Source organism: Eupeodes corollae, chromosome 1 (genome assembly GCF_945859685.1).
Source record: "Eupeodes corollae chromosome 1, idEupCoro1.1, whole genome shotgun sequence".
In the NCBI taxonomy this organism is placed as follows: Eukaryota; Metazoa; Arthropoda; class Insecta; order Diptera; family Syrphidae; genus Eupeodes; species Eupeodes corollae.
Window position 1 is genome coordinate 146,895,301 of NC_079147.1, and position 23,272 is coordinate 146,918,572.

Below are 23,272 nucleotides of genomic sequence, written 5' to 3' on the forward strand. Positions count from 1 at the left end.
TGAATGGCTACGTAAATAAGCAAAATTGCCGCATTTGGAGTGAAGAGCAACCAGAAGCCGTTCAAGAACTGCCCATGCATCCCGAAAAATGCACTGTTTGGTGTGGTTTGTACGCTGGTGGAATCATTGGACCGTATTTTTTCAAAGATGCTGTTGGACGCAACGTTACGGTGAATGGCGATCGCTATCGTTCAATGCTAACAAACTTTTTTTGCCAAAAATGGAAGAACTGAACTTGGTTGACATGTGGTTTCAACAAGATGGCGCTACATGCCACACAGCTCGCGATTCTATGGCCATTTTGAGGGAAAACTTCGGAGAACAATTCATCTCAAGGAATGGACCGGTAAGTTGGCCACCAAGATCATGCGATTTGACGCCTTTAGACTATTTTTTGTGGGGCTACGTCAAGTCTAAAGTCTACACAAATAAGCCAGCAACTATTCCAGCTTTGGAAGACAACACTTCCGAAGAAATTCGGGCTATTCCGGCCGAAATGCTCGAAAAAGTTACACAAAATTGGACTTTCCGAATGGACCACCTAAGACGCAGCCGCGGTCAACATTTAAATGAAATTATCTTCAAAAAGTAAATGTCATGGACCAAACTAACGTTTCAAATAAAGAATCGATGAGATTTTGCAAATTGTATGCGTTTTTTTCTCAAGCTCTTAAAAAATCACCGTTTATATCATGAAACCGTTGGCGCAGAATATCGATTAAGGTGTGAGTTGTGGGGCACGTAGCGACATCCCTTTGAAACCATATATCTTCTGTTTCCGTATATCATCCAATTCAAGCCACAAGAAGTTAGTGATCATCGACCTTTATCGATCGCCTTTGACGGTGATAATTTTCAAAGAACTACTGACTGATGACGCGTCCAGCATGACTGTTCCAAAATTCAATTAGCGAACAGACGACATGCGTTGCTTTCTGCATAGTGCTTGTATGGGTGTAGGCCCAAACCACGAAATAAAATTTGCAATGCAGGAGGCCAAGTTCTTGTGAGTAAGGCAGAATTGACGCCACGAATTCTGCTGCTCGCTTTCAAGAGCGATGTTTTCGGTATGAGTTGCATCATTTGACAGAAAGTTAAAGAAACAATATGGCTTCCACGAGCTGTCAAAATCAACCGTCGTTATTGGAAAATCCCTTACAATTTTAATAATTGTATTTATTATAGGAGATAATTGTATTGATTACGCGGCATGAATATTGATCTATTCGGGACAAAGATTTTCCTCGAAAATTTTCAGGAAAACCTACATTGTGGTCATTGCCAACTCCTCTTTGGTATCTACCATCAGCAAATAAACGAAGACGAGCAGTTAGCCCGAGCGACGATTTTAGGCACAGGGAAATTTAATTCAAACAATCAGAAATGTTACTGTCAAAACAGTGTTTTGAGGTGGAGGGATTTTGCTGTTTTTCCGATTTTTGATATAAAAAATATGAAGACTTAAATTCAACATATCGTTCAAATGTAAAAAGCTTGGTGTCAACATTAAATTAAATTATTTTATGTATTTTTATACAATTCAGTTAACAGATTTAGGCACCAAATATTTTTTTCTTTATACATTGATGAGAAATTTATTTGGCATATTTTGTTTTATTGTAAGGAAATTTTAAATTAAATTTAATTTCGTTTTATTATGAACCTTTGAAAACACAACCGGTTATTCGAATTGGATTTCTGAAAATAATCACATACTTTTTTCTAAGGAAATTTCACGATAACTAGAAATATATGTTAAGAATTAATCTTTCCCCATAAAGTCTTTGCATTCCCTTGAAATATGTGTCTACAATGAATTGTATAAAAAGATTGAAAGGACTGGAATTGAATGGAAGGATATCCAAAAGAATACATGAATTCTCAAATGATTCCAATCAATTGATTGCTTTTAAATGACTGTAGAATCATTGTAAGATCACATGATTGGTAATTTAAAAATTTCTAGGTGAAGACAATGAATGACATCTTTAATGATTCAATATAACTGCATTTATAAAAGATTGCTTTCGTTTAGAACATCTGCCTCGGAGTGTTACGTTACGTTTTTGTTATTGAAAGTTTTGATTCTTACGTAGAATGACATTTTATGTGATACTTTCGATTTTTTTATGTCAAACGTGAGTTTCAAATTAAAAAAAAGAAAAAATCCTTTATTTTAATATTACAGTTTTATACGTTTAAGAGCCTCCATCTGTCATTAAAACTGAAATGACATTTGGTGACATATACACTGCCAACCATTAGAATTAGGCCAGATTCAATTCTAGAAAAAAATACGAACAAATGAATTAAATGTTTACATTTTATGGTTGTAGAATATTTTTTTATGTTTGTCTTACATTAATAAATTTTGGATATAACCTCTATTAACCGTTTTAGAATGCAATCATAAGGTTTTTTTTTAAATAGTCATAGGAAGTTTGGAACCAGACATCACGACTACTTCGATTAAGTCGTCCTTGTCATCAAATTGTCTGCCACCTTCATAAACATTACAAGAAAGCCATGAACAAACGTTTTCAATTATGTTTATGTCCAGTGAATATGATAAGCACGATAAAAGTTCTAAGATCAAGCTTCTAACAACCCTGGAAGTGTAAACAAGGGCTTTTTCTTGTTGGAAAATCCTAGAAAAAGTTACAAGAATGGAAGATATAGTAGTTCCAGCAGACATTTATAGTTGTTCCCGTTCATTGTTGTGGAAAAACTACAAGTCCATTGTGCTACAGTAGGTTATAACTCCAAGCGACTTCACATAACCCCACAAAAAATAGTCCCGATATGTTGAATGATTTTTAAGACCACACCACAGGACCACGACAATAAATTTCGTTGTCCTTTCGTGAGCTGAACCATTATTTTAGTACCTAATAAATTTGCAAGATTTGCAAACAAAGAATAAATAAATAATAAAGTGACAGCTGTCAAAAAAGATCAACTCCGAAAAAAGTATTGCCAGATTAAAAATCAATCAACATCTTAGATACCTGCAAGTATATTTAAATACGAAAATATGAACTATTTTTTTAACCTCTTGAACTTATAGTAGTAACCATTTTAAAAAAGTTGTAAAGTCAAATCATCAAAATGTTAAAAAAAAAAAAAACACACACACAGGTACCACAATTCTTGATATGCATGTATGTTAAAAAACAATTCAATTTTGTAAAAAAAAATCAAAAACTACAGAAACCCTTAACAAAAATATATCTCTTAACCCGCATCAAAGAGCTCTCTTCCCTCAATTTAATTCAAATTCCTATAAAAAAGAATCGAAATCAATTGAAAATGTAAACATCTTTACAGAGCTATAATATTATCTATAAAGCATGGAAGTTTTTCTTCCAATAATCCTGACTAGGCGATCCTATGTGTGCAACTGCATCTATGGACCTATGTATCTTTCTATAGCATATTTCACACATTTTATCTATCTATCCGTTGAATTATATTTTTTTTTCTCAGTCTACGACACAAATCCACTCACTTTTATATAGGATGTGTACATATAGATAGAGAAGATTCGATTTTTTCACAGTGAAATCTTATTGGAAGAAACCTTCCCCAGCATATTGGCATTCTTATATATATACAATATACCACAAGCCTTATAACCCTCGTGTGTGAACAAGGGTTTCATGAATATCCTTCTTCTTCCAGTCTGTATACTTTTTTCACCCACTAAGAATGTTTGGCAATCGTCCAAATTACTCGTTCCCCCACTTTTATCAAAATCCAACAGTGTATCTCACGAAATATTGTCAAGAAGCTTTACAGTGCTGTTTACTTGGTTAGAGACACTTTACTTGGTTAGAGACACTTTACTTGGTTAGAGGCAATATAACAAATTTTCTTTTTTTTTCAACGAATTAATATGTTCTGGCAACACCACCGGTTTTAAGAACAGGCTGGTTTTGTTTTCTGCATTCATATTAAAGCCCAGGTAAAAAAAGTCATTAACTCAAAGATTAATCTGAAAATGGTGCCGTTTTGACAGAGTTGTCGATAATGTACTTTGTTTTGCACTCATCAACCATAAGCCCATTTTTACTGATGCTGAGTTCTTGTGATTATTTCATCAGCATTTGCCAATTATTGGACAGAATTTTGACGTTGACGTGGGAGCTTTGTACTATTCTTTCAATGAGTTATTGAAGATATCCTACCTACACCTTGTCCAAAGCCTTTTAGGACATCAAACAGTTCGGTTCAATTGTTTCCAGGCTTTATAGAGCAGCGCGAATTCTCCATGGTTATCGTTGCCAAATGGACACGTTTGGCAGGGATGCCAAAACTAGAAATGACTCTTCATAGTTCGTCCCTGTAAAGTAGATGCTGCCTTACGCGGCCTTGAAATCAATGAAAAGATAATAGGTGTAGATTTGATGTTCACTTGTGTTTTTCAATGATCTGTTATATTGCCAATATTTGATCGTCTAAAACCACACTGATGGGGACCTATCAGGTTGTTGACGATGGGCTTTAGACGTTCAGATATTCAGGAAAAAAGATTTTGTATGCGATGTTGAGGAGACTCATTCCTTTTTAATTGTTGTAGTTAAGAGGGTCTCATTTTTCAGTATCGGGCAAACAATATTGAAATATTAAGCTTCCATTTATCGGACGTGCTTTCTTCCGACCATATTTTCGAGATAAGTTGTTAAAAGCTCCTAACCGAACTATCCCTAGCTGCTTTGAAAAGCTCGGCATACAAGCCATCTCCTCTAGCGCATTTGTTAGACTTCAGCTTAGATATGGCCATCTTCGCCTTAGTCGGTTGACAGAAATGTTGGCTTTTGTGGTCTACATTAAATGGATCACCCTGCTTAACAAGAAATTCGGTTCACCGCCGCTGTTATTCTGTAGAAGTAGTCCTTCCATGTCCTCAGCATTGAATTTCATTTTTGCAGCTTTCGGTTTGAGGTTTAAACTTTCTTCAATTCTGCTTCTGAACCTCTTTACAAAAAAACTCAAAACGGTATTAAAGGAATTTTTGTCCTGAGTTTCAGCTTATAACAGCTAAAATTTTAGGTTCGAATTTGAAAACATAACTAAAAATTGATTGCGAAACGAATTACTGAAAAACATGGAGGAATTATATATTCAAGGATTTTTAAAACTTCTAATAAAGTCAAAGAACACCCATAAGTCATTTCATCTATAATGATAATACAATAAAGCTGAAGAGTTTATATGTTCGTTTGAACGTACTAATCTCAGGAACTAAAGATTTAAAAAATTCTTCCAGTCTTCGAAAGCGTATTTATTGAACTAGAACTAATAAGAGCGGAACGCCAATAATGAAAGTTTCAAAATCGGGGTTCTTGTTCCCTTTTGAGAGCTTCCACTGCGTGCGCTGGGGAAATGGTTTAAGTTTTTCTAAACAAATATGTTAAACATTGGCGTAATCCCGCGGGGTGCAGGTAGCAACAAATAAGAAATTACGAAAACTAAGTGAGATACTAAAGCGATTTAAATGGTATCTAGAAGATAAAGTTGTGTACTCTGTAAAATCATAGTTTAATATTATTTTAAGGACTGCTATTCCAACTGAGGCCATGCAAATCCTTTGAAAAAAACTAAATTTTCTTGGCCAGTGTTTTATATGTTCTCCACAATTTCTACACTCTTTACATTTATTTCCATCATTTATTTATTTATGTATATTCTTTATCTTGTGACTAATTAAAAGAAGACTTTTTGACAGAAAGTTAAATAAACAATATGGCCGCTACGAGCTGTCAAAATCAACCCGTAACTGTTGAAAAAATCTTTAGATATTGGATCTAATCAAATGATCTGCATTGTATCTCCTTCAAATTGTAAAGAAGGAACAAAACAAAAAACACTCCTCACCTAACAAGAGGGTCTTGTTTGTCGAGTGTGAGAGAATATATTTATTATCGATGCAATGTCATCAGTCAATAAGACAAAAGTGACATTTTTCTTTTTATTTTCTTTTGCTTTTCAATTCAAGGATAAACCTTACTTCGAGATTTTTTCACTTATCTTTGCTTTTTTTTCCTATTACTTATTATTTTTTAAAATACATTTCAGGCAAAATTGAAAAAAAAAATTGTATTTCAAGTCATTCATGCTCATTATCGCTAGTTGAGACACTGCTATTTAGCTTTATACAAGAAAAAAAAATCCTATAATTTTTTTATAGTATTAACTTAAAAATAAAAATATAATTTTATGAAGCATGTTTGTTATAAACTTTATATCTATAAATTTGCTTTTATAATTTATGGTTTTTATAATGAATATGTTATAATAATTATTGTTTCAGGTTTTGTAATATTTTTCAATGTAAATAAATTAATGTGGCTTAATTTGAATTTATTTTAGCTCCACCGGATCGAATATGTTCATAGTCGACACCTAATTTATAGAGATGTAAAACCTGAGAATTTTTTAATTGGTAGAACATCAACAAGACGAGAAAAAATTATTCACATAATTGGTAAGTTAAAAAATGAATAATTTGTTTGTATGATTACGTATTTACTTAAGGTGGCGCTGCAGTGAGGGACGGACCTGGGTCTCAACCAACATACGTTTTCAGCCAGCTCGGTCCCTACCTAGCTGTCTCCAGTTTCGAACGCCAAGTTGGTTAAGGTCCTCTTTCACCTGCGTGTGCCACCTGAGTCAAAGTCTTCCTTTATTGCTAAGTCACTCAGGATTGGATTTAAAGACTTTCCGGCTGGAGTGTCGATTTCCATTTGCTCTACAGCTTGCCCCGTTGTCTTACGAGGGGCGTTCAATATATTCTCGGTATCGATATGAAGGAAAATGGGAATTCAATTTAAATTGTTTTTATTTTTCAATATAATCTCCCCTAACATCAATGCATTTGTTACATCTTGAGATAAGCTTTTTTAAACCCTCAAAAAAATAAGTTTCCTCTTTCCCTGCAAAATACCCATTTATTGCCGACTTGAGTTCTTCATCATCCGAAAATCTTTTTCCACGAAGACATTTTTTCAAATCCGGAAACAGGAAGTAATCACTAGGGGCAAGGTCTGGACTATAGGGTGGATGTTGAATTTCTTCAAAACCACAATCTCGCACAGCAGCCTTGGAAATTCGCGCCGTGTGAACAGGAGCGTTGTCATGAAGAAGCAACACACCCGCTGCGAGTTTACCCCGTCTTTTCTTTTTAATTTCCTCCCGCAAATTATGCAAAGTGGAAGCGTAGGATTTGGCGTTGATGGTTTCACCTTTTTTTATGTACTCAATGAGTAAGATTCCCTTTGAGTCCCAAAAAACTGTGGCCATGAGCTTCCCGGCAGACGGAGTGACTTTGAACTTCTTCAGGGGGTCTGTTCCCTTTTTTATGCCACTGCATGGACTCTTGTTTGCTTTCAGGGTCATAGTGGTGAACCCATGTTTCGTCCCCAGTAACAATCCGATGCATAACACCGTCCACGTTCGCACTACACATTTCCAAAAGCTCTCTACAGCATGCGATTCTCACTTTTTTTTGAGGCGCTGTGAGCATTCGTGGCACCCACCTTGCACTGACCTTTGAAAGGTTAAGATGGTCATGAAGGATGGTGTGAATGGTACCAGTCGAAAGCTTGGTGATCTCTGCCATCATTTTCACCTTTATTCGGGCATCCTCGAGAACAAGTTTTTGACTTCTTTGATGCTTTCTCCCGTACAAGCACTAGCCGGGGCGCTCGCCGGAGCGGGGGTCGTCTTCAATGCTCTCTCTGCCTCTCTCGAACTACTTGACCACTTTTGCACAGTTGATAATGAAGGTGCGGAACCCTGGTAAACTGCCACCATTTCTTCATGAATAGTTTTTTGACTTTTTCCTTGCTTAGTGAGAAATTTAATTACAGCGCGATGCTCAATTTTCACCATCATCGTCTCAGTTGCCATTATGATTCTGTTTAAATAGAGATTTAACGGTAAATAATAATCACATTTATATGAAATTTTACATGAATGCACTAAAATAATAGTATTACTTGATAAATAAGTCAATTTATATATATAACCACAGCTTCACCCCGATACCGATAATATATTGAACGCCCCTCGTAAGTCGATGGAATTTTATTCTCTTAACTAGATCGAGTCGTTGTAACTTCTCCTTCACTCTACATCTATACAGACTGGACTAAAAATCATCCTTAGAATGTTATCCCTCGAAGCATCCTAAGACGTTATTATCTTTTGTTGACAAGGTCCAAGCCTTGATTAGTATCTTATATAGGGAGAGCGAGGGCTTTACTGCTCAATTATTGTTTAAGTCCGTTTGATTTTAGTGCTAGTTCTGAATTTATAGCGGTGTCTATGTAGACAAAGTCCTTAACTAGCTCCAAGTTATTGCTGTCCAAAGTGACGTTTTTTCCCAGACGTGTCGTCATCGTTCAATTTTCTTTCTTGATAACGGCATAAACTTGGTCTTCCATCTTCTCTGCTTTTGTAAAAAATCGCCACTGACATTACGTTTTGTTCTTTCAATTATGTCAATATCATCGGCGTATCCGAAGATTGCGCCTCTAGTGTTGAGAATCGAGTTTTGCACAATTCTTTCCAGAACAATGTCCAAAACTTTTTTGATTTCAAAATCATCGGTGAGAACTCTTCCGACTTTCAACGTGCATTTTGTAAAGTTCTACTCTAGATACTGTAATACACAGCCTTGAAATCGATGAAAAGATTGACTGTTTTTTTTGTTTTAAAAAACTGCGGCAATGTAAAACTTTGATCAATGACGAGCTGCTTCCAACGGTCACATAATACGGCAGAAAATATCTTATACGCAATGTTTAGGAAACTGATGCATCTGTAATAGGTGCAGTTCAGAGCGTCTCCTTTATTAAGGATTGGGAAATCTATGCCAAGATTCTACTAATACATACATACGTACATACTCCTTCCCAACTCATCGTCTGCTGCTTTGAATAGTTCGGCAGCGATACCGTCAGCTCCAGTAGGTTTTTTGGACTTGCAATGAGACATACAACTATCTTCACTTCTTCGTCGAGGTTGAGTAGGCGAAAATGTTCTACATCTCCCTTGCAGCGGGATCGATTCCTCAACGCCGTTAAATAATTTGGGGAACTAATTTGTTAATATTCACAGCATAGACTGTAGTTCTACTATGATGTTTCCCTAATCGTCTTTACAGGCTTCGGTTCGTGGCTGTTACTCTTGATCGCGTGCTTCTCGTGCTCCCTTTATTTAATTTTGAAAAGCCGGTGTTACTCTCTCCTCATATGCTCGTAGAGCTCGCGAGCTCTGGTATTTCTGTGCACCATCGTTGTGTATGCCTGTTGTTTAGCTGCGTGCGCTTACTGGCACTCGTCGTCAAACTAGGGGTTGTCCTCGTGGTATGGCAATACTCCAAATGGCTATTAATACATGACGCAAAACAGGAATTCTTGAGAAATTGTTGGAGTCTTTATCGAAAAAGGACATTTCAATTTCTTGCGATTTAACCCGTCAAACGTCGAATCATCTCACAGTACTTCCTTGTTTTGGCTTTGATACTGATATCCATTGCCGTACTTCGGTTACAAAAAGGTAGTGGTCTAAGATAATTTTGTGCTCTCGGAATGTTACAAAATCCTGTACACTCGAAAAGTCCCGGAAGTCGATCGCAATGTGACTGTTTATTGTTCAGGAAATGTGCATGCCCCCTTGTGGATATCGAGAAGTGTGAACTGATAGCTGAATTCGTTGTCGTCCAGTGTACCAATTGTTCCACTTTCTTCTCTTCCTAGCTTGGCGATAAAATCTCATAACACAACTTTAATGTCATAGTCAGGGCGTTGCTTATATGTTTTGTCCAAAAGCTCGTATAATATGTTTTGAGAATTCAACTATATAGTTCTGGTCAGATTTTTTCTGAGTTAAACAAACTTAGCTTGTTAACAAGCCAACTCGGATTCCTGTTATTGCAGACCAATCGGCTAACACTCTATATATGTTGGGTACCTCTGATTACAATAAATATAAATCAATCCTTTCTAGGAAAGCTAGGAAGACGGTATTGGTTGCTATTTGTCATCGATAGTGATGGACTTCAGCACCTTAAATAATTGTAACGAAAAACTGCCAAACCAAAAGTAAAAAAGAAGGACCCTTTGTGTCGAAATCTCGCAATCCTGTTTACTCCCAAATTTTCATTCTCTTCAACTTTCTCGGCAAAAAATACTACAATGTCGTAAAAGTAGTAAAAACCTATTATCTTTTGAAAAAAAAAGGTTCGTAACACTACATCTCGATTAATAAGGCCAACTTGCTTATAGCACAGCTTTCTGTTACTTCTGGTAGCGTCACAACATGGCTCCTCCTGCATTTGAGAGTGGAGAATCGTCTTTAGCACTCGTACATTTGCTAGAGTACTAAAAGATCTTGAAGTTACAAATCCGCTAGCACGGATGGTATCCATCCTATTATTCTGAATATGTGATCTTCGACGCTGGAAAATCCTGTGCTAAGGCTTTTCCATCTGTCCTACTGTAAAGGTCTTTTTTCGATTTAATGGAAAACGGCATTAGTCTAGTCCATTTTTTTCTAATGTCTTTGAAATGCTGATCAATCATCTTTTTAATAAAGTATATTATGGTTTTCCTAGCAATAGTTTTACTTGTTGTCTTGTGGTTTATCTTACCAAATAGTGAAATGAATCTTTAAATCGTAGGATTATTACACTTGATACATATTTCAATAGCAGTTGATAAAGTCTCGCAGCCTTAAATGTGTCACACTCCCTATAGAACAATTCTGAGTTTATATTCAAGTTCTGAATTAAAGGAATGTTTCTAAATTGGGAAACGACATTTCTGTCATTAAAATACACTACACACGTCTCATCTATTTTATATCATAAATACTTATTCCAAAACTATATATTTTTGTTTTTGTTTTTAGATTTCGGGCTGGCCAAAGAATATATTGATTTAGATACAAATAGACATATACCATATCGGGAACATAAATCATTAACGGGCACCGCACGTTACATGTCAATAAACACACACATGGGCAGGGAGCAATCAAGACGTGATGATTTAGAAGCATTAGGTCATATGTTTATGTACTTTTTAAGAGGTTCACTGCCGTGGCAAGGTCTTAAGGCTGATACACTTAAGGAAAGGTATCAGAAAATTGGTGATACTAAACGTGCAACGCCAATTGAGGTAATTTTTTTATACATAGAACTGATAAAATTGCATAAATAAAATTTTCCAATTTAAATAAACTTTCAAGGCGCTTTGTGATGGTCATCCAGAAGAGTTCGCAACATATCTAAGGTATGTGCGGCGATTAGATTTCTTTGAAACACCAGACTATGATTTCTTGAGAAGACTGTTTCAAGACTTATTTGAGCGTAAAGGTTACGTGGATGATGGTGAATTTGATTGGACAGGGAAGACAATGGTAAGTTCTAAGGTTTCATAACATTATATTGTGTATATACAGTATGGTATTTGCATTTTAAAAATATTTCGGCAAGCAATTTTTATTTACTAAATACCTTGAAGAAAAGCTCCCACGTTGCAAATTAAAATTGAAAGACCAAAATTTCAAGATATAAACCAAAAGAAAACAAAATGGCAAATCAAGCAAACAAGACATGCATACATAGTACATATAAATAAATTCTATGTACATTTATATATTTTTTCAATATGATTTGTATATAAAATACCTACCTAATAAAAATATAATTATAAAATGTTTATTTAATTTTTTATTTATATATTAATTATTATTATTTTTATGCTGCATGTTTTGCATCTTTGTTTTAACCTAACTCCTCCCGTTTATAAATTTAAAAAATAACCAAAACAAAATTGATTCAAAAACAAATATGAATTCGAATTCGTACAAATTTATAAGACAAAACAACAAATGGAGACAATGAAGGCAATCAAAAATGCTCCTCCGTCTCATTTAGGCAAAAATGATTCGGATAAGGTATAAATTATTATTTAAAAATGGTTTATTTTGTTTATTCTAATTTTTTTGTATTGTTCTGTTTTAAATTCAAATGCGTTAAAAAAAGACACACAAAGCTAGATTACAATTACTCAAAATGGGTGTATTTCAATGCTTTTTCTTAAAATGTTATTCTCAAATGACAATAAATTAAAAAATTATGTATGTTTTATGTTACATTTTTCTTTTTTTTTTATTATTAATAACAATTAAAATTATTTTAAATAACAAACTTCATTTGCTTGAAAAACAAATCATTTTACTCACACTTGTTATATTTTAACTTCACTTTCTTGTTTTTAGTCAACACCTGTTGGATCTCTTCAAACTGGTCATGAAGTCATCATTTCACCAAATAAGGATCGTCATAATGTTACAGCTAAGGTAATAATTATATAATTGTATAACAAATACATTGCATAAATTTAAATATTTTTTTTTTGTTTTTTTAATTTAAATTATTGAATTAAAAATAGTTGTACGTATTTAAACATAAACACACTTCATTTAATTAATTAAGGGATACTAAGTCATTAACAATCAAACTACTTACGGCATGTTGAATGTACCAATTGGTATTGTTTTTACTTCACTTACTAAACAATTATTTTTTTAATTTTACAGGGATCTTTTCAGATTTATAATAACAGTAACAAGTTCATGTAAATAAAGTGGTCTAAAATACCAAAGTGTAAACTTAAGCTATAGTATAATTTTAATAAATCAGTTGAAAATACCAAATCAATAATAAGGTTAACGCAAATTAATAAATGTTATTTTAAATTAAACACGAAATTCTTAAAATTGTTGTCCTCTGTACATTTTCGATATTCTTAAAATATATTCTGACCTTAGAAATTTTCAAGTTCAGGCTATTTTGTTTATAATGAATTCTCTGCTTTATCTTGTAGTTCTGTTACTTAGGTTAGGTTAGGTTGGAGTGGCTGTCCAGATATCATTGACACACGTAGACCTCAAGGGTCCATTGTGATACCACTAATGAGGTTACTCATGGGAGAGTAATGAATTTAAACAAACCATTTTGTGCTTTTAATAAAGTTAGAGAGACGTTTTGTGTCAATATTTGCCAGTTCACTGGTATTATCGAAGAAGGGATTACCGAGAAAGTAATTCCTTCTAATGGAGAGTGCTGGACATGTACATAGAAGGTGTTGGACTGTTTCCTCTTCCTCCTCGTCCATGCAGCTTCTACAGAAGTCATTTGTGTAGACCCCTAGCCTCAGAGCATGTCTACCTATGAGGCAGTGTCCCGTTATTACTCCAATTGTAGAGCTTATACTTTGTCTGATATCAAGCCTTTTGACCGTTTTAAGTCAATACTTGGCCATATTTGCTTGGTTGCCAGGCAGGTGGTACTTTGTGACCGACTAGCATTTGTTGTTTCTAGAGCATATTGCTTGAGAAGATATTTGCATGTAGCAAGTGGTGTTCCTATGTTATGTTTTTGTCTAATATAAGGCAGAAGTGTTCCGTTTTTGGCGAGCTCATCGGATTTGCAGCATCCCGGAATGTCTCTGTGGCCCGGCACCCAAATGAGGTGAATGTTAAACTGTTCCGTCATCTCATTCAGAGATGATTGACAATCGTGGACTGTTTGAGAGTTTGTGAAGACAGACGCGAGAGATTTAAGAGCGGCTTGGCTGTTTGAGAAGATTCGTATATCCTTACAAGATATAACGTTTTCTTTGAGCCAGGATAGTACTTCTTTAATCGCCATTACTTCTGCCTGGAATACACTACATTGATTGGGAAGTCTATAGGATAGACTGAGATTCAGTTGTTCTGAAAAGATACCACTTCCAACTCCGTGATCGGTCTTTGAACCGTCAGTATAGAAGTGTACCGCATCGTCTTCCAGGGGTCCCTCTTCTTCCCAGGAGGACCTTGAAGGGATGGACACATGGAATCTATGGCCTTTTTACAAGTAAAAAGCGCTGTAGCCTTTTTGACTCTTTCATCAATATTTGCCTTCCAATTTAGTTTTTTTGTCTAAAATGAGGCCCAAATATTTAGCTTGATCGGAAAAGCTTAATGGTATTCCTCTAATCTTGGGTGGGCTAATCTGAGGAATTTTATATCTTCTCGAAAAGAGTATTAATTCTGTTTTATGTGGGTTGACGTCCAATCCACATTGCTTAGCTCATTTAGTTAGCCTGTTTAGGGCATTTTGTAGGAGTTCCGAGAAAACTTGGGGGTGCTTCCCAGATACGGATATCGCAACGTCGTCAGCATAGGCAATCACCTTAAAACCCTCTGCTTCCAATGCTGTAAGTAGGTCGTTTACTACCATGTTCCATAAAAGAGGCGAAAGGACTCCACCTTGGGGAGTGCCTCGATTCACCGATCTGGTGGTAGTAAAACTTCTCATGTTAGAAATTATTGTCCTGCTTTTGAGCATTAGACTTATAAGATCTATGAGTGATTTCTCTAATTTCAGCTTATCCATTGCTGTTGTGATCGCCTGGTAACTGACGTTGTTGAAAGCTCCTTCAATATCTAGGAACGCTACCAGGTTATATTCTTTGTATTCGAAGGAATGTTCATTAGTACGTACCAGCGAGTGAAGTGCTGATTCTACTTATTTTCCCTTAGAGTAAGCATCTTGAGCTGTGGAAATGAGACATGGTTTTAAATTATGTCTCATATAAATTTCAATCAATCTTTCCAAGGTTTTAAGAAGGAAGGATGATAGGCTGATTGGTCGTAGATCTTTAGGGTTAACGTGTGAGGGTTTCCCTGCTTTGGGAATAAAGACTACTTTTACCATTCTCCAGGTTTTGGGAATATAACTCAACCTTACACAGCTTGTCAGAATGATTTCCAATGGTGGAATAATCATGTCTGAGAATTTTTGTAGTTCGGCCGGAATGATTCCATCTGGTCCTGGAGATTTATATGGATCAAAGCTGTCTATGGCCCATTGCAGTTTTTCCCGCGTTATTAAAACATAGTTCTGTTACTTAAAGTATGTTCTTCGAACACAAAAGTCAAATATGTTTTTGGTCAATTATTAATAAATATCAATCAATTTCAAAAATTGGTGTTGCTACTTACTATCGATAGTATAAAATTTATAAATATTAAAGGCATCCACACTATTGATCTGAAGAAGTGATCTTCAACGCTTGCAAAACTATTGGGTAAGCTTTTTAATCTATCCTACTCTTCAGGTCACGTTCCGAGTAAATGGAAAACTGCATTTGTGCAGTCTATACCCAAGAAAGACGAATCCTGTCACGCTTTGAATTATAGACCGATCGCATTTTCATTCCTTTCTGACTAACTATCAGCTTAAGAAATATCTAAGATCGAAAGCTTCTTAATGAGCAGTATACGGTTTTTTTAGCAGTAGGTCCATTGTTGGTTTATCTCACCAAACAGCGGAACGAAGCTTTACATCGGTTTTCAATTGTAGGATTATTGAACTGGATATTTCAAAAGTGTTTGATAGAGTTTGCTTTTTTATGGAAAATGCAAGCCATATTTTTAATGAATTAATTTTTATGATCGTTAAATAGTATCAGTATATAAGGGATTCAAGTTTGAGAAACACAAAATAAATTCTGGTGTGCCCCAGTGTTCTGTTTTGTCTCCGATACTTTTTTATCGTTTTTATCAATGACCTCCTGTCTGAAGTTTCTGATCTACTTACATGCTTTTCTGACGGCAGTGCCATCAGCTTTTCATATTCGTTTTTAGATTCATGGATTTGGATTTTCATTAAATTCTGACCTAAACAGCATTGCAAACGGGAAATAATTATCATTAAAGCATAACTAACCAGTTTTGAAACTATCCATGAGTGTCCCCAAAAATTCCGCAAGGTGTTTGGGCTTTCTAAGGTGATGCAATAAGTTTTTCTTCCTCTGTGATTTTTCTATTCTTATCTATAAAACTTGTATATACGTGCTCATCTGTTTACTCTCGAGCCCAACTTCGGTCGAACTGTCAAGTTCAGAAATTCGTTGTTTAGTCGAACTACACGAATGTTGAATGCTTTGCTAAACTCCCAATCATTACAATATTCAAACATATTTAAAACCAATGTGCACCGATACACATCGCGTTTCGAAGCCTCTCTACCTTTCCTAATGATCATACTGAGTATTGGTGTAATGAAGGTATCCAAAATCCCCCTGAGTTTGCTCTGTTAAAAAAATATCAGCTAGAATTCGAGACCCCCCGACACCATTTTTCACGAAGACCGAACTTAATGATGAATACTTTTGTTATAAATGAAGATATTACAGCATTTTTAGTTATTCGTAGTATGAACTTTCTTCGATGAGGCTTGTGATAAGTCCGACTGTTACCGATATGTGCAGACAATTTTTTAGACACCACACTGTGATTCATATTTGTTTTTGCACTATCAAACCCATTGCCTATTTAAAGATCTTAAACCAATTGTTTCGTGCTTTAATATTTTCAAAGAATATGAAAAATATTCAAAAACTTTAGTATTTAAGTACTTTTTTTTGATGACCGATTTAAGATTGTAGGACAATAGTTTCGAGGTTCTGCAACCCAATTAAATTAAAGAAACAAACACACAAGTTTTCAAAACTAACATTTTTAAGATAGGTAACGAACATTTTCCTAGCAATATATTATTTGAATAGAATCTCTAGGCCTTTATTTTCTCCAAAGTAACCACTATTAAACTAGTTTATCCACTTTCTAAATGATATATGTTTTCCAATAGTTAATACTTAAATTGAATGATGTAGACATTTTATGAACAAGCACCTAAAATTATTTGCAGAACGTTGACAAAATTCCATTGTTAGTAGGATTGAACACTATAGCTTCACAATTTTGTATAAAGTTAGTTTTTAATTTTGTGTAAAACATTGACAGATGTTTTACTCGCATAACAAGTACAAAACTAGTGTCAGCACATATTCAAAAACATAGTTCTAATATTACACTCAATTTGTGTTACACACTGTAATTTTGTGGACTTAGAACTAACCAAATCCTCAAAAACTATTTTTGGAATTAATTTCCAAACATCCTGAAGTTTTTTGGACTAAATTAGGCATATTTCCATTTTTTTGTAGCTCATTTTTATTTTAAGATGGTGCCACAGGTTTTCTATTTGGTTTAGGTCCGGGCTGCCAGACCACGACGACGGCCAGTCAAAGTTGTCTTCATGTCCATATTACGGTTTTGGATCCTGTACATATGATCAATTCTTCTAATAAGGTCAACGCCAAACGAAGACATTGCTCTCCAGATCATAACATTGCCACCACTGTGTTTGACAATGGGGAGAGTGTACTTCGGATTATATTCTTATGATCTCGGACTACTAGAATCCATTCCATCAGAATGAATCCTATTAATTTTTGTTTCATTCGAAAACATCATGTTTCCATCGAATGATTGTCCAGTGCTTATTTTTTAGCAAAGTCAAGCAAGACTTTTTGTGACGTTCAGTCAGTAGTGGCTTTTTCCCTGCTATATACATCCAAAGAGCCTAGCTTCATGCAACCTTCTTTTGATAGTGTGTACAGACGCTCCACTGGCCTCCTAATTTCACTTGCAGTTGCAAAGGGGTTTCTTTGCTTTTCCAAACAATGGCCGCATCCTCTCTATGAATAATTGATCTTGGTCTCGGCTTTCGTAGTATTTTTCTTAAAATAATAAATAGCATTAAACACCATCTTTTTGAACACTTTAAAATGTTAGAAATCTCGCTATAAAATTTTCCTTCTTCATGATGGCTCAAAATTTCACATTGTGTCTTTAAATAACGTGATTTGTTTTTCCCCATTTTTAAGATCTAATTTAACAATTTAAATTGAATTGCCAGAAATAACTTTTAAATCTTTAATTAAATGTTCGTTTCTTATTATGTGCACGATAGAATGCTTTGAAAAAATAACGGTGTCCAATATCAGTATTGTGATTTTATAGTGAAGTTAGTCAGATTTCGATGTAAAAAAAAAAATATGGCCGAATTTATTTTATTTATGGAATCCGTAAGTTGAAGTTTGACATGAAAAGCGTAACTATATGATTACTTAAACAGTTTTCCAAAATAGAATTTTGAAGTAATAAAAAATGTTCTTGACTTTTAAATTTGTATAGTGTAAAATAAATATATTTATATTTCTCCTTAAAATAATTTTCTGAGGTGTGTTTATGTTTATGTTTATTTTTGTTTTGTTTTTTATATTACTTAATTATTAATTTATTCATACTTTTTTAACTTTTTAATATTGAAAATATTTTGACTGATTAAAAAAAAAAAACAATTACACACACCCAATACCAATGACAACGTCGTCGCCGTACGTCGTCGTCGCGTCGGATACATTAACAATAAATAAAAATTAAAAAATTATAAACTAAATAAAAACTAACGCACAAATTTACAAAAAGAATTCCAATCAATTGGATTTTGATGAAGACGAAGATGAATATTTATTAGTCGAGGTTAGAAAAATAAATTAATACAAAAAAAACGGCAACAAAATAAAACACACAACAACAATGTTTAAGTGTAATATATTTTGTTGTTTAATTTCATTCACTGCCATTTACTAAGTCGTTAATTTTCTTCGTCGGCAATATAAATCATCTTTTTGAATGCTAGTGCTTCGGTCCTATTCCCACTACCCCAACGTCCAAGCGTCCTCCCACAACTGCTGCCCCAACCGACCCAATCCAATATATTATGTATATTCACAATATTCCATCATCCCATTCGGATTTCGATTCCTCGATAGGAAATTAATCCTCTTAATAGCTTATTTTTAGAATGGCTTGTGCTTGAGCTTAGAAGGCTCTATACCTAAATACGTCATGATAACCCCGTTTTGTTCCCTTATACCCGATGTAAAATTTATTTTGTTTGCTGTATTTGCATTCGTAATGTGAGAATAAAACACAAAGTAGGTTTTTTTATTTTTTTTGTTTATAATTTTTTATAATGTACCTAACATTATAAACATTTAATGTAGAAAATAATAATTGTTTCATTTTTAACTAACAACAACAACAACAACAAAAAAACAAAAATTACACTTGACATTTTTATATAACATAACTTATGTGCGTGATTCATTGTATACACTTAAAAAAAAAAAAACAAAATTAAAAATTGTTTAATACAAAACATTAATTTAGAAACAAAAATACAATAAATTAGACAAAAATTCGAAACTCATAAATTTCACCTAAAAAATATAACTCTTCAGACAAATGCCAAAGGGGGCGTTGCTGCATGGCCTGATGTACCGAAACCAGGTGCCACGCTTGGTAATCTAACACCAGCCGACAGGCATGGTTCCGTTCAGGTAAGTTTGTATGCATTTTTGTGTTGTTTTTTTTTTGTTTAATTTTCTTGTAAACTAAACTTTATTTTCATTTATTTTTTTTTGTTTTATTTATTTTTAATAGTTTTTATTTATTTTGTTTTTGTTTTAATGACAAAAAAACTAACATAATCTCTGTATGTACATAACATCTTATTAGAAAACTTATTTTTTGTGTAAACCCAGTTCTGTTGTGTATAAGATACCTAAATGTTTTATAGAAAAATACAGCCAACAATAATTAGAAAGGTTAAAAACTTTTATAAATTTTTCAACATAAATTAAATTAACATAGAAGTAAAAAAAATCAATCCTTTGCCGCTTTTTTACTAGTTTCTCTTTTTTTCCGTGTGCTATAATCTAAGAGTATTAGAATCCTTTTTTTAGAATCTCTAGATTAATCTCTATTTATACGAGAGGATTTTTTCAGGGTGAGTAATTAACATATTTTAAAATGAAAGTGCTTTAATTATTATAATTCCTGAATTACCTTTTGGTACGTCAAAAGAGACTTTACACCTAAGTCATTTGAATTCCTAGATTATATAATGCAAATGCAACATAATGCTATGGGCATATAATTGAGACGCCTTTGAATTTAAAGAAGTTAAGTCTTTTCGCCAAATCCTTAAATGACATAAAGCCCAAAGTCGCAAAGCCCACCAACAAAAACCGCCCAAACCACCAAATAAATTTTAAATTGAAAAAAAAACTCCCAAATTGTTAGTTGTCATTTTGGCCAAAATAAATTTTGATTTTGAAATTAATAAAAATGTCATAACGCCCAAAAGGTGATTTTTGAATGAATAAAATGTGTCATTTTGTTAAAATTTTGTTGCTGTATCGTAAATTTTTTTATTTACCAAACATTTTGGATGGTTGTGCTTTGAGACGTGTATAAATAGTGAGGTATGTTATAGGAAGGTTTGCTGCCCCCTGCAACCCTCCTGCTTATAAACGGTGATTTTTTAAGAGCTTGAGAACTTTTAAAAAAAAAACGCATACAATTTGCAAAATCTCATCGATTCTTTATTTGAAACGTTAGATTGGTCCATGACATTTACTTTTTGAAGATAATTTCATTTTAATGTTGACCGCGGCTGCGTCTTAGGTGGTCCATTCGGAAAGTCCAATTTTGGGTAACTTTTTCGAGCATTTCGGCCGGAATAGCCCGAATTTCTTCGGAAATGTTGTCTTCCAAAGCTGGAATAGATAGTGGCTTATTTGTGTAGACTTTAGACTTGACGTAGCCCCACAAAAAATAGTCTAAAGGCGTCAAATTGCATGATCTTGGTGGCCAACTTACCGGTCCATTCCTTGAGATGAATTGTTCTCCGAAGTTTTCCCTCAAAATGGCCATAGAATCGCGAGCTGTGTGGCATGTAGCGCCATCTTGTTGAAACCACATGTGAACCAAGTTCAGTTCTTCCATTTTTGGCAACAAAAAGTTTGTTAGCATTGAACGATAGCGATCGCCATTCACCGTAACGTTGCGTCCAACAGCATCTTTAAAAAAATACGGTCCAATGATTCCACCAGCGTACAAACCACACCAAACAGTGCATTTTTCGGGATGCATGGGCAGTTCTTGAACGGCTTCTGGTTGCTCTTCACTCCAAATGCGGCAATTTTGCTTATTTACGTAGCCATTCAACCAGAAATGAGCCTCATCGCTGAACAAAATTTGTCGATAAAAAAGCGGATTTTCTGCCAACTTTTCTAGAGCCCATTCACTGAAAATTCGACGTTGTGGCAGATCGTTCGGCTTCAGTTCTTGCACGAGCTGTATTTTATACGGTTTTACACCAAGATCTTTTCGTAAAATCTTCCATGTGGTCGAATAACACAAACCCAATTGCTGCGAACGGCGACGAACCGACATTTCACGGTCTTCAGCAACACTCTCAGAAACAGACGCAATATTCTCTTCTGTACGCATTCGTGTGGTTGGTTTAATGTCCAATAAAGTAAACTGAGTGCGAAACTTGGTCACAATCGCATTAATTGTTTGCTCACTTGGTCGATTATGTAGACCATAAATCGGACGTAAAGCGCGAAACACATTTCGAACCGAACACTGATTTTGGTAATAAAATTCAATGATTTGCAAGCGTTGCTCGTTAGTAAGTCTATTCATGATAAAATGTCAAAGCATACTGAGCATCTTTCTCTTTGACACCATGTCTGAAATCCCGCGTGATCTGTCAAATACTAATGCATGAAAATCCTAACCTCAAAAAAATCACCCTTTATATGTTGTCCGGCTGCAAGTACAGCAGCACTTTAACTCGTCCTGGAGCATAGGGCAGCAACAAAATCCTTCCACCTATCCCGATCTCCTTCAAAACTGATGACCTCCAAGTTGTCTTTGGCCTTCCTACGGGTCTATTAGCCTGGGGATTCCATTGGACGGATTGTTTTGCTATATTGTCGTCCGGTTTCCTTAGGGTATAGCCTATCCAACGCCATTTCCGTTGCATGTTGTCTACGTCCAACTTTTTCTGTCCGGTCCTATTCCACAGCTCAACGTTAGAAATAGTTTGCGGCCTTCAGAACAGAGCGCAGACAACCGTTAACGAAAGCTTGTAGTCTGCTGGAGATGTTGGCAGAGCATTTCCATGTTTCAGAAGCATATAACAGCACTGATTTGACGTTTCGAAGAGTTTCAACTTGGTGCGTAGCGATATTTTGCTAGAGTTCCACACAGGAGAAAGGATTCCAAATGCACTATGGGCTTTGTTTATTCTACTGTTAACATCCAGGTCCGTTCCGCCATCGAGAGCTATAAAACTTCCCAGATAATTAAACTGCTCGACCTCCTCTATGGTCCCCTGCCTTAGAATAGCTACTTAAGTGCTTCAGCCCGTGGTCATTACTTTAGGCTTATTTGTGTTAATCCTTAAGCCAGCCACCTCTCCATGCAATTGCAGCGAATGACACATCTGATTTGAGCCTGCCGTGTTGTTGACATATATCGTCAGCATGGCTAATCTTGTTAAACAGACTCCATTGGATACCGTGTCTTTCATTTGTACCGCCAATCGCCACAAAAACAGAATTGGTTACAAGACATCTCCTTGTATCACTCCTTGACGTAAATCGAAGGAGTCGGAAAGCTGTCTATTGTGGAACACAAAACACCTTGCGTTGTTGTACGATTCTTTAATAACAGCGACAATTTTTTCTGGGATTCCTCGCGCAATAAGCGATCTCCAGATGCATTCACGATTGACGCGATCAAACGCCTTCCAAAATCTACAAACATTAGGTACAACAGCGGTGATTGATACTCAGATTATTGTTCGAGTATAATTCGCAAGGAATTGATGTGGTCGACGGACGATCGGCCACTGCGAAACCCCGCTTGGTGCCTATTGAGGTAGACTCGGTCATGGACCTAATAATAATAGTTGCTATTAACTTCGGAAAAACGGACAGAACTATGATACCGCGCCAGTTATTACAATTTTTGAGGTTTACTTTCTTTGGTAACTTTACAATAACTCCATCCTTCCAATACCTTGGGTAAGTTTCACTCTCCCAGACAGCCTGCACGAGTTTAAGCAAAATACGGGAAGCTGCCTCAGGGTCTGCTTTTAGGAATTCTGCGTGAATACCATCAAGTCCAGCTGTTTTGTTTTTCTTTAGAAGATGTATCTCCCTGCTTGGACTCGCAGAATTTGAGGTAGGTTCGAAGTGTGTATGCAATGTTTTTTTGCATTTAAATAATCTGGATTTAAGAAACTATGCATACACACAACCTCGCACCTCCAAACATATTTATTACTCTTTCTGGGCGTTCAGAATTTTCGGGCGATCTCAGATTTTTTTTTTCGTTTAAAATATCGTAGTGCCCAAACCAACCAAATATTTTGTCAGAATGCCCAAGACAAATGACGTCTTTTGGGAGATTTGTCAAATTTGGGCTTGGCATATTT

General features: G+C 35.1%; 1 protein-coding gene across 24 annotated transcripts in view; it reads left to right on the plus strand.

Moving 5' to 3' along the window:
• The window catches only part of LOC129940428 (casein kinase I), a 152,408-nt gene that overhangs the window by 110,392 nt on the left and 18,744 nt on the right, over positions 1-23,272 (plus strand). For 10 of the 24 annotated variants that reach the window (XM_056048748.1, XM_056048759.1, XM_056048772.1 and 7 more), the window contains 6 exons: positions 6,373-6,487; positions 10,918-11,186; positions 11,257-11,427; positions 12,292-12,372; positions 18,400-18,453; positions 19,218-19,316. In XM_056048748.1, coding sequence (XP_055904723.1) covers positions 6,373-6,487; positions 10,918-11,186; positions 11,257-11,427; positions 12,292-12,372; positions 18,400-18,453; positions 19,218-19,316 — 789 coding nt within the window. Of the gene's footprint in view, positions 1-6,372; positions 6,488-10,917; positions 11,187-11,256; positions 11,428-11,503; positions 11,687-11,889; positions 11,989-12,291; positions 12,373-12,612; positions 12,670-18,399; positions 18,454-19,217; positions 19,317-23,272 lie in introns of those variants that run through there. The other 14 variants (XM_056048752.1, XM_056048755.1, XM_056048753.1 and 11 more) reach the window with 7 other exon arrangements.